General features: G+C 32.1%; 1 protein-coding gene across 1 annotated transcript in view; it reads left to right on the forward strand.

The window, feature by feature from the left end:
• Window positions 1-12,516, forward strand: part of LOC127738398 (solute carrier family 26 member 6-like) — a 59,801-nt gene that overhangs the window by 15,941 nt on the left and 31,344 nt on the right. Inside the window, exons 11-17 of the mRNA XM_052249639.1 lie at window positions 1,615-1,721; window positions 2,078-2,147; window positions 3,082-3,300; window positions 3,901-4,116; window positions 5,062-5,116; window positions 6,097-6,215; window positions 6,460-6,603. Coding sequence (XP_052105599.1) covers window positions 1,615-1,721; window positions 2,078-2,147; window positions 3,082-3,300; window positions 3,901-4,116; window positions 5,062-5,116; window positions 6,097-6,215; window positions 6,460-6,603 — 930 coding nt within the window. The remainder of the gene's footprint in view (window positions 1-1,614; window positions 1,722-2,077; window positions 2,148-3,081; window positions 3,301-3,900; window positions 4,117-5,061; window positions 5,117-6,096; window positions 6,216-6,459; window positions 6,604-12,516) is intronic.

Raw genomic sequence — 12,516 nt, forward strand, 5'->3', positions numbered from 1 at the left:
AAACCAAAATTTCATACACAATAGAATTATCATATATTTATTATTATATATTATACTGGAAAACACTTACAAAATTTTTTAAACGCACTCAACGCTAGGACTCTTAAATATCCTGTCCTGTTAGATAACTGAGAGAAATGCATGTAAAAACGAAAAAAAAAGGAATGACTTTTGGTATAAAGTGTAGATATTTCATATCTGCAGATTATTTGTGTATTCATTTAATGATGTAAACAAATATGTCATCGTCCTCGTCTGTCAGGATATTGCAGTTTTCTTTTGTTTTAATATCATCGAGTTTTTAAACACAGCGAACCTTATTTACACATTCCTGTATGAAGCTGCTTCTGAGTGGGGAGAAAGAAGGGGGTGTATTCTCTGTCTTCATTAGCTAATACTCTCAATATTTATGACAAAAAAGGGTAATTTTATTATCCAACCACTGCGTATTTAGTATGAAGAAACGAAGACTTGCGGTATACGTCAATGAGAAAGCAACCGAAACGACAAGAAGACATCTAGAGGGCAACACATACACTTAATTATCCTGTCTTATAAAATATGAATAAATTAAGCTGAAATGATAAAATATCTGCCATTAACACCGAATTTTGAAAATCTCCAAACCAAAATTCGTGAAGATTTGACATAAGACGACAATTGACGAGGTTTCTTTGTTAAAACTTTGTACTTTGGTCTTTTTTGATAGTTGTCGCATTGGCAATCATACAATATTTCCTTTATTTTATATAGCTGACTTAGAAGTTGCAAATACATATGTGGCGAGGCTAAACTAGTTTTATGAGTTCTCAACCCTTCTCCTTTTGTAAGTGGACCAAGGTCAATTTTCAGTATTTTAACTTTTAACCAGCTTTCGGAAATTTTAATATCTTTGAACGGAAAGGAGGGGGTTAAAAATATGGATTGTTTAACTTTGTATCACACATGCCCAGAGGGGAGGGGATAAATGAAAACTTGTCCATGTCTGTTTTCCGCGTTTATATTGGTTTTAAAATTCTGATTCAATGTATAGGAACTAACTGTTTTGTTCACATTCATTTTAGAACCTTTTCATTGTCAATTAATATATATATATATAATTTGATGTGGCGGCATGGTAATTAACCTTATCATCCTTTACGACAGACACAAATAGCTGATCTGAAAGGTACACCATCTACTTGCCACTATACATCATGTACTGTGTTACAACCCTAGATAAACCGACGAGGAAAGACATCACATCGACCACCGAAATTTAATTTTTTGTAGCCTAGGTGGTCGAGTGGGCTAGGGTGCTGGACATGGTGCAGGCGGTGTTGCCACGATGTCACAGACGCAAGGGTTCGAATCCCGCTGAGGGAAGAACAAAAATTTGCTAATCTTTCAGATCTAACATTGTTGGGCTAAATTTGAGACGAATTATATATATATATTATGGTCTTAGCCCTGTATAACCACGTGTTATCCGATGGAGAAAATTTGTTATATACATAATATATACACAAATACCGGCTTATCTTCGTCAAGTGTGAAGGCAGTTTACTGTTAAAACTGTCCTTCCTCAACATTCTAAATAATAGACCTAAAATACAGTAGATTTTATACTTTCAGACTGTTTGGTTCGTGACATTTCTTGCAACAGTTATCTTGGATGTTGGCCTTGGATTAATGGTTGGCATTGCATTTGCCTTCTTTTTCGTTCTGAGAAATTCATTAAGGTTGGTATGATGATATTTGATATAAAAGTAAATCTGAGTGTTTAAAGCATCAATTTATGTCATTGAAGTGCACCAGTATTGTGTAATCTAATTATAATACTTTCGTGTAATAGTACTATTTAAAATTTCTAAGATGTCTATTCTGTTTGTAAATGGTTCAATATACCGGATAATCGTGTTATCATTTGAGTTTGTCTCATTATATATTTATTTGTGTGATATTTTTAAAAAGCATCAAAAACACTATTATAAACAGGCTATTATTTTACGTAAGCAAAATGATTTTTTACTAGTTATCTTTTACTTTTGAAAAGACAGAAGTGAAATAATGTTTAAACAAATGTACTATTTTACAGACCACATATGTGTGTGTTGGGAAACGTTCCAGGGACATCGGTTTATAGAGATATTGCTACTAATAGAACGGTAGGTATACTCCTATAATGATAACATTTATTGACTTACCAATCATTTTGGGATACTCATCTTCTAGTACTGATTGTACCTAATGAAGAATGTTATCAATATACTTCATCTGTGTTAATTTGCTAATGCTTTCCCGATTTTGACAGTGAATTTGAATGTTGGACTTTGCAATAACATTTAAGTTTAACACAGATTTATTAATCACAATTGTCTTTATAGAGATTCGGTATTGAACTAGAATACAATGACAGTTTTATACCTCCGTTTTCGTATCTCAAAGAGTTCTCTTTTTAAGAAATGCAAATAGGTTTTTAAAAAATTGGTAATCTCAATGTCACTGTCCCTCAATGATAGAGCTTCTCACTTAAACTACAAACAACTTGACCAATTGAAACATTAAGAGGTCAACATACGACCTAGAACTATAGATCAGACCTTAACAGTATGACAATCTCTAAATAGCATAATGTTTAGAATAAAGGTGAATAATTTCAACGGATACATCCGCATATCTGAAACATCAATACAAAACAAACAAAACAGAACAAGAAACAAGGATATGGTTAATAATACGAAATTCAATGTACAATATTTATGATATCTATATACAAGATCCTTGACATGGATATTCATATATGGGACTGGAACACTATAATTGTAAGATATCGATACTAGATTTCTGACATGGGACAGACATATGGTTTCGCTGTAAGGTTAATATAATGTATGATATTGATAAGACTTCTTACTTGGGACAGTCATATATGCGACCAGAAAAAATAATCACAACACACTACAATTTTTCAATAAATGTTTAGTCTTTTACACCACAGAACTTCCCTCATCACCTATTTGGGTTAAAAATGCAAACGTTGATTTTCAATATATATACATGATTACACTTGTTACAATAATACAACCATTCTTATTTCAGGTAACAGAAGTTCCAGGAATTAAAATTTTTAGATTCGAATCAAACCTCTATTTTGCAAACGCCGATCAGTTCAGGGATAGATTATACGATAAGACGAAGATAAATCCGAGAAAACTAAAATCAAAGAAACAGAAGACTTTGTATAAAGCATTACTGCAGAGAAAAAGGGAATTGGAACTTGCGGAAATAGACGCTAAAGCTGAAAAGAAAAGAACAAAGGTATGTCTGTAAGGAAATCTTGTTAAGTTTTATAATTCAAACTTTGAGGTAAGTGCATATAACTATAATTTTTTGTGTGACTGTTGTCACAAAAAGTTAAGAGGGTATAAGCCTTGAACGTCTGTCCGAAATTCTGGTTTTCAGTTGACGAACACCAAGCGGTTGCCTAGATCGATAAATAAAAGGAATATATCAAGTTTTAAAAAGTATCATATTGCTTCATACTAAATTACCAAGAAAAATGCCCAATGTATTGAAAACTTTAGGATTAATAAAGTTATCAATCATGACAAAGAGGTTTCATTAAAGGATTTTATATAAAAAGTTACCCTAAAATTAGAAAACATTTATAGATGATTAAGCGAGAATTACTTTAACTTTATTTTAATATTGCTGTATTGGTATTGATCGTGCAAACATATAAACGATGAAATGCTCCATATTTCAAAGTAAATGCAAATATTGGAATTTATATGTTTTCCATTCCTCGAATTAAACACCAATTTAACGACAATATTTTTATGATATTTGCATTTGAGAATATACAGAACAAAAACAAAAATATTTCATAGTACATATATTCATATTTTTCTATTTCAGAAAGAACTTGAAAAGCAAAAAAGTTCTATTGAGGAAGAGGTGAATAAAGAAATCCCCGAAGAATGGACAGAGGAACATGACCAACTACTAGCCAAAGAGAAAAAGGAACTGAAAAAGATTTTCCTTAGAGCTTGGATACCACCAATACACACTCTTATCATAGATTGTTCTGTAGTTAGCTATTTAGATACAGTGGCCGTCAAAGTTTTAACGCAGGTATAATTTTTACAGACTTTTAAACGGATAATGCTTCTTTAATGATTTGGGTCTATATGAGCTATACAACCAGGTTTAATCCAATATTTTCTACACAAGTAAATGCCTGTACGAAGTCAGGAATGTGACAGTTGTTTTCCATTCGTTTGATTTGATTGAGTTTTGATTTTGCCATTTGATAAAGGACTTTTTTCTTTCATTGAAAAAATTGCGTGTTAGTGTCACATACATTTAAACTATGTGTTTACTAGTAAAGGTTGCAGGCACAGAAAACTTTTGTTTTGACATGCACTTTTTACACATGGTGAATACATCCATGAAAGAAATGCTTTATGCAGTAAAAAACCGCATCAAATTTACCAAGCTTATAAATTTGTACGCCATATGCACGTTTCGTCTACAAAAGACTCACCAGTGAGGCTTGAATCAAGAATGTTAAAAAGCCAAATCCAGTACCAAGTTGTTGAGGATTGAGAACCTAAAATTCTGAATGGTTTTGCCAAATACAGCGAAGGTAATCTATTCCTGGGGTAGAAAATCCTACTAGACCAAAAGTATGTGTTTTTATCAATCTTTCCATGCGTGTATATAATGTATGTTAAGCATATAACTATGGTTGCAATTTTTATCAAAAGAATAAACATTTAAATACTTTTTTGCCGTGCAGCTTTGAATGAATCGTCACACAGAACACGGTCAAAAAGTGAAATCACAGAGAGGATGTAAAGACCAAAAGGTGTCTAAAAGAATATATAAAAAAACAAACTAGGACAAACTATAGCTTTGGTATCTAATTACAATGACTTAACATTTTTCGTTATTGTATTTTATCTAAAATGTATTTATATTTTGATTGATTTATATAGCCTCAGATCATAAACACAAAATTCATTGACGTAAAATTTTATATTTCATATATTTTGAAAACAAATCTTTCCATTGCAGATATTTGCAGATTTTAAAGAAATTGGAATTAAAGTATTCCTTGCTGGATGTAGAGGTATTTACAAATAAAAACAAAATTGAGGTAGATTGATAAGGGGTGTATATCAACACACGCAAAGTTCATAATTATGTAAATCAACTATATATTTTAACAAAACATTTGCTATATAAAGGCAACTGTAGTATACCACTGTTTAATAGTCATAAATCGATTGAGAGAAAACAAATTCGGGTCACAAACCAAAACCGAGGGAAACACAGCAACTATAAGAGGAAAACAACGGAACAACAGAAACACTGAACTGTAACAAAAACAAACGTCAACATACATAGAAACGGACTATTTGAAAACTGCCATATACCTGACTTGGTACAGGGTATTTTAAGAAAAAATGGTGGGTTGAACCTGGTTTTATGGCTAGCCAAACCTCCCACGTATATGGCAATGTTAAAAATACCGCTAAAATGATAACATTACGTGACAGGAATACAGTACAAATAAACACAAGAACACTCAGGACAAAGAAATACATAACAAAATAATATAATAGTAGATTACAACATGTAAACCACAGAATAACAACGGACATCTCCCATGAATTTTCGACAGTACACCAAGACACCACAATAGAATTATAAACTGTGCGTCACACGAATGTATCAACGCCACAAAAAGTGACGTTTTTTTGTGACGTTTATTTTATCACAGGTAAATTTCTAAAAATAGAATATAAAATTGGGATTGAGTTTGTAATGGTCTTATTTTATGTATTTTATACCCATGACAAGAATATTAAAATGGAGTTGTGTTTGTAATGGGGTTATTATTTGTATTGTCTAACCATGTCGGTTATTCTACTAAATCCTTGTGTTTCGTAGCATACAGATGATTATGAAATACTGTGCAGAGTTAGTATTTAAGATTTAGATGATAAGATAAAACAGCTTCATTAAAACATCATCAATATATCTGATTGATGAATATTTACACTACGTTGCATCGGTGTTACCTATATTTGTATTTTTTTTTTGCAGAGGACGTAAGAGACTTGTTAAAAAGAACGGAATTTTACCGCTCTGTAGATTATAATCCTATTTATTACACAGTACACGAAGCCGTGATCATTGCAAACGAACTTAATACTATTAATTTGGTGAGTTGAAATGAGACCTTAAGAATTATTTTATTATAGTAGAGAGTAGAAGTTTATAAACTTTTAGTTACATGTATTGAGTTGAAATAGAAAATGTTTATTGGAAATAAATAACGTACATAACTGGTCTCTGATATATTCTGTTTTCAGTAAAAAGGCAAACATCTAAAGGAAATCAAGATTGTTTTCTTACCAAATTACCATATTGTATTTTTATTAAAGTTTAAATTTGTTTAACATATAGTTTCAGAGAGAACCAGGTCGTGTTGACATGCACTCTATAGAAACAGAAACCGACATTGATTTATCCTTAGCAACTACATCTGGCAATACATATTCATCTGCAAATGAACCACAAGGAGCAGAATCAAAAATTAAACAAATTCAGGTAAATAAGTTTCAATATTCTGTCGTAGTGAATACACAGAATCTGATTGTTAGGCAATCATTACTTCATTACTTTAAATAGCATGCATCTATATGCAGCTTCTTAATTCTTACCGTAACTGCCACATGCCAATCTGATTTGAATTTAATCCAGCTAGGAAACACAGGACACTGGTTGTAACTATCAAAACACTCAAGCTTAAAGTGACGAAGACATTTTAAAAAAAAGTAAGATAGCAAAAATACCGAATTTATATTAAAAGGAGATTGAAGTTGATTCCTGAAAATTGACACCCGATTATTTCCATTTTATCATGTTCTACACCAAGTATTCCTGAAAATTGTCACCCGATTATTTCCATTTTATCATGTCTACACCAAGTATTCCTGAAAATTGTCACCCGATTATTTCCATTTATCATGTTCTACACCAAGTATTCCTGAAAATTGTCACCCGATTATTTCCATTTTATCATGTCTACACCAAGTATTCCTGAAAATTGTCACCCGATTATTTCCATTTTATCATGTCTACACCAAGTATTCCTGAAAATTGACACCCGATTATTTCCATTTTATCATGTTCTACACCAAGTATTCCTGAAAATTGTCACCCGATCATTTCCATTTTATCATGTCTACACCAAGTATTCCTGAAAATTGTCACCCGATTATTTCCATTTATCATGTCTACACCAAGTATTCCTGAAAATTGTCACCCGATTATTTCCATTTATCATGTCTACACCAAGTATTCCTGAAAATTGTCACCCGATTATTTCCATTTATCATGTCTACACCAAGTATTCCTGAAAATTGTCACCCGATTATTTCCATTTATCATGTCTACACCAAGTATTCCTGAAAATTGTCACCCGATTATTTCCATTTATCATGTCTACACCAAGTATTCCTGAAAATTGTCACCCGATTATTTCCATTTATCATGTCTACACCAAGTATTCCTGAAAATTGTCACCCGATTATTTCCATTTATCATGTCTACACCAAGTATTCCTGAAAATTGTCACCCGATTATTTCCATTTATCATGTCTACACCAAGTATTCCTGAAAATTGTCACCCGATTATTTCCATTTATCATGTCTACACCAAGTATTCCTGAAAATTGTCACCCGATTATTTCCATTTATCATGTCTACACCAAGTATTCCTGAAAATTGTCACCCGATTATTTCCATTTATCATGTCTACACCAAGTATTCCTGAAAATTGTCACCCGATTATTTCCATTTTATCATGTCTACACCAAGTATTCCTGAAAATTGTCACCCGATTATTTCCATTTATCATGTCTACACCAAGTATTCCTGAAAATTGTCACCCGATTATTTCAATTTATCATGTCTACACCAAGTATTCCTGAAAATTGTCACCCGATTATTTCCATTTATCATGTCTACACCAAGTATTCCTGAAAATTGTCACCCGATTATTTCCATTTATCATGTCTACACCAAGTATTCCTGAAAATTGTCACCCGATTATTTCCATTTATCATGTCTACACCAAGTATTCCTGAAAATTGTCACCCGATTATTTCCATTTTATCATGTTCTACTTCAACTTCATTTGAGTTTCAGTATAAATTATATAAAAATGGAAAGTTGAATTGTACTGTTTCTTTTAAATATTAATAAGAAGATGTGGTATGAGTGCCAACATGGCCAATGAGACAACTATCCATCCAAGTCACAATGTATAAAAAGTAAACAATTATAGGTAAAAGTAAGTATGTTTTCTTTATTATAGTATACGAACTTCGTTCATAAATGTCATAGGGTTGGCTGAAAACCTTTAGGTAAAATGTAAAAAAGGTTAAAAAAGCAAAACTAATAATGATAAACAAAGGATTTCAATTAAGAACGCCATTTGCGCGGAAATTTTCATTTGATATTTCTATTTATAGGTATAAGTTTGCTCAGCAATGACCACGAAAGCAGCTGATATGTCTATGCAACAAGATAGTCCCTACAACGAAAAGTCTGTCTCATAGCAATATACATATTGTGGAAGTTCATGTACTTTTACTTGAATTTGTGTGCAATATGATCCAATGTATATGTACAGAATAACAATTTCACATAAGTGGTTGATTCCGTTACTATTTATATGAAATTGGTGTCTATTTAAAGCATAAACCTTTTGTGCAAAATTCTGTAGAAGTAGTGGGTACTTACGATGTAAATAAACTTTTAACTTACAACATGTATTTAAAGATGCAATGTATATAGATTTTTTATCATTGTACACTCAAATATATATTTTCCAATTGATATCAAATTATTTTACACTTCTTAAAATTAAATCAAATTATTTATATCTGTTATGTTTTTGATGTTACGTTGAGCATAATTGTGTTTGATGTGTTCAGTAATTGTATCAGGATCTATTTGTCTACAAGTATTTGAGTTTCACATAACCGGCAGATCCTTGTCACAAAATTTGATTTTCAATCGTAAATTAGTATGCTAGCAGAAGCAGTTTACCGATGTTCAAACCTCATAAATCCATTAAAAAGAAAGATACAAATCAAGGTGAAAAAAGCGAGACCGAGTCGACAGGGTATGTGTCTTTGGCTTGCGAATCTGGCACATTCAGTCAAAAAGTCACAATCAGGAATAGTACACAATCGAAAAATATACAGATCAGACGTCTTTTCTGATATCAAAAGATTTAAGATCGCGAAAGATGTCCTGTCGCTGTTGAATGGAGACAAGGCAAATCTTATTGGTTAACAAATTCGTGGTGGTGACCATAACACCTTTTTAGTTTGGTTTATGTCGTTTTCCATAATACTCGGAACACCTTTTGTGTCAGGAACACACCCCTTGTTAATGAAGTCTATATAGTGTAAACATGCACGACCGTACCGTATATGTCAAACGATTGAGTGACCAGAGGGAATGTTACTGTTGAGAAATAGGAAGATGAAATGAGGAGTTTTAGTTGGCTTAAGGCAAATAAATGATGTTTTGTTTGTATAGTGTTGAAAGTGAAATGTTGGGAATATGCTAATGAGACAATAATTCAACAACACAAAAAGAACGAAGGCATCTAAGCTGTAAACATACGATATTCGGAAATACTAGATAATATGTCAATCTTTAAATCGCACCGAGTCTAGAAAAAGAGTAAAAAAAAAATTCAGACACTATCAAAGATCAATCGTCAACACCGTTCCCGAAAACAAAAATCTTAAAACACAACAAGATTTGAAAAAAAAAACTAACAGGATTCATAGATCTTAACAGGCACACATGTACATGCCTCTGCTTGCTCTGCAAGACGTAATAAAACGATTGAAATAAGTAACGTTTTCTGAAACAAACAAAAGGTTCGTGCTTTCCTGTTTTCTTTTGTTACCTCGATCCCTCGACTGAATTAGGTCTAATATGAGCATGGTTGCAAATTACTTTCAAAATATTCAAGTGTCTTACCGCGTATATTTTTCACATGTAGACAACGTCCCTACCGTTAATATTTTGTACGTAAATCACAATAAAATGACTTTTAAATAAAACGTTTACTTTAAACCTCAGAAATATGCATAGTTTTGAAAAAGAAAAAAAATGTAGAATCGGATTCTGGTTCAATCGCTGTTGAACAGTGACATTGGCTCCGATGCTTCAAATTGGAGAAGTTGGAATAGTTTTTCTTGCATTGGCATTTCAAAAAAGAATGACTAGAAGTACTTTTTATGCATGGAAGGTGTCCTGTGAAGGCTTTCACCATTACTTTATTCTGAATAACTCACAGAACTTTTTCGAGATTGTTGATCAAACATAAAGACATCGGAAGGAATAATACATTTCTCAGATCTTTATCACAAAGTTGCGTTTGAAAACACGCCACGATGATCACAATGTCAATCACACAACCTTTAAAATCAATTGCAATTCTTTAAAACAGAACTCCTTCTAAAAATGATAATAATATCGCTGCAAAATATTTATTGGCTGATCAATACCTATTTAAAAAATAAGTCTGTGTTACATGCACTTTTCACGAATAAAGTTAGTGGAAGTGGTAGTTGTCTACCTTTGTTCAAGCTTGTGACTGCGTGTTGCACATAGCAGGACACATCATATTTCGGTAACTATATACATCATTATAGCAGCAAGATAATAAAATGATGTAATTTACCAAGGAGGAAATCTTGTATAATCATATTTCTGTTCTTTTTTCTTTGTTATTTCAACCAACGATGAAGAACTGGATCTTCCTTCGATACCTAAATAAAGATAACAGTAGTATACCGCTGTTCAATAGTCATAAATCGATTTAACTGAAACAAATCCGGGTCGCAAACCAAAACCAAGTGAAACACATCAACAATAAGAGGAAAACAACGGAACAACAGAATCAAAAACAAACGCCCACATACATAGAAACGGACTATTTGATAACAACTGCCATATTTCTGACTTGGTACAGGACATTTTAAGAAAAAATGGCGGATTGAACCTGGTTTTATGGCTAGCCAAACCTCCCGCTTATATGGCAATGTTAAAAATACCGCTAAAATGACAACATTACAGACTACATAAACAGGGGTGTGCTCCTTATACAAAAAATTGCTCCGACAGAAGTATGATGAATATCGACTGAAGTCGACACTACATAACTTTTATGGTCACCATCACGAATTGGCTGACCGATACGATGTGTCTTAAATCACTAGCGACATGTTTTCGCGGTCTTTAATCTTTAGATACTAGTATAGTCATATTGTCTGTAATCTTACCGATGATGTCCTATTCCCGAATATGACTTTTTGACTGAGTGTGGTTTGAATGGCCGGTGATGATTGCATTGCAGGAGACACTTACTTACTTTGTTGACACATCTGGTGCGCTCCTTTTGGAGTTTATGCGATTCCTTCAGTTGTTGCCTTAATTTGTCTCTTCTTCGTCGACCTACGAGATTATAATTGTTTAACTACTGTTGCATTAGTTTCTTCGACTTACTATGTTTGATTGTCTCTTTGATGTCTTCTGTCTCTTTTTACCGCGGGTTTTAATCACATAGAAAATACAATGGATACTAATAAATAGATAATAATGTGCTATAGTTTTATAGTAAAGTATGTGAAAAGTTCAATGTAACAGATATATTGAGATGTAAATATCCTATCTGAACACATTTTTAAGATTGGAGTACAATCAGTAGGACAAGGATAGAGAAAATATGTGTGCCTTATTACACGAACAAAAAATTATGTAACATGCATAAGATATGACATATCCCTTGTAGATATAGCTATCATATATAAATGCAAGTATACTTAAGGTTAAAACATGAAATGGGTCAAGAACCACTTAAAATTGAATAAGAGACTTTAAGAAAATGAACGGTAAACCGCTTTCACTTGTAACTTCTAAAAAAGAGGGGGAAAATATTAATGTTATGAAATATAAGTTTTGTAGTAAAAAAAAACAAGAATAAGGGGTGTCAATTTTATTTCCAAAAAAAAACCCCAACTAAACAGATAGTTAAACTGACCTCATATTATGAAAGATTGGATAGTGAGGGGGAAAAATATCAGACAAATAAGATCTTAGTATAAGACATAAGTGAGAACATAGTTAAACTTGAAAAGAAACTAAATATGGGGATATTCATAAAATTAAGACAAAAATATTTCGATGAAGAATTTTAACGATATTGACATTTTTAAATGCATAAGAAATAAGGAAATTGACTGCTTTGTTTTCGACAAAGAAGGTAAAATACAACAACAACAAAAAAGAAAAAGTTGTAGACACAGTAACAGAATTTTATTAAAACAAAATAAAGGGGGGAAAAATACGTAATTAATTCTTTAAGTTCATTATAGATTTAAAAGTAACATGAGATGATAAAACAAACTAGAAACATGTCTAATACATTAT

This window comes from Mytilus californianus, unplaced genomic scaffold (genome assembly GCF_021869535.1).
Source record: "Mytilus californianus isolate M0D057914Y unplaced genomic scaffold, xbMytCali1.0.p SCAF_1, whole genome shotgun sequence".
Taxonomy (NCBI): domain Eukaryota; kingdom Metazoa; phylum Mollusca; class Bivalvia; order Mytilida; family Mytilidae; genus Mytilus; species Mytilus californianus.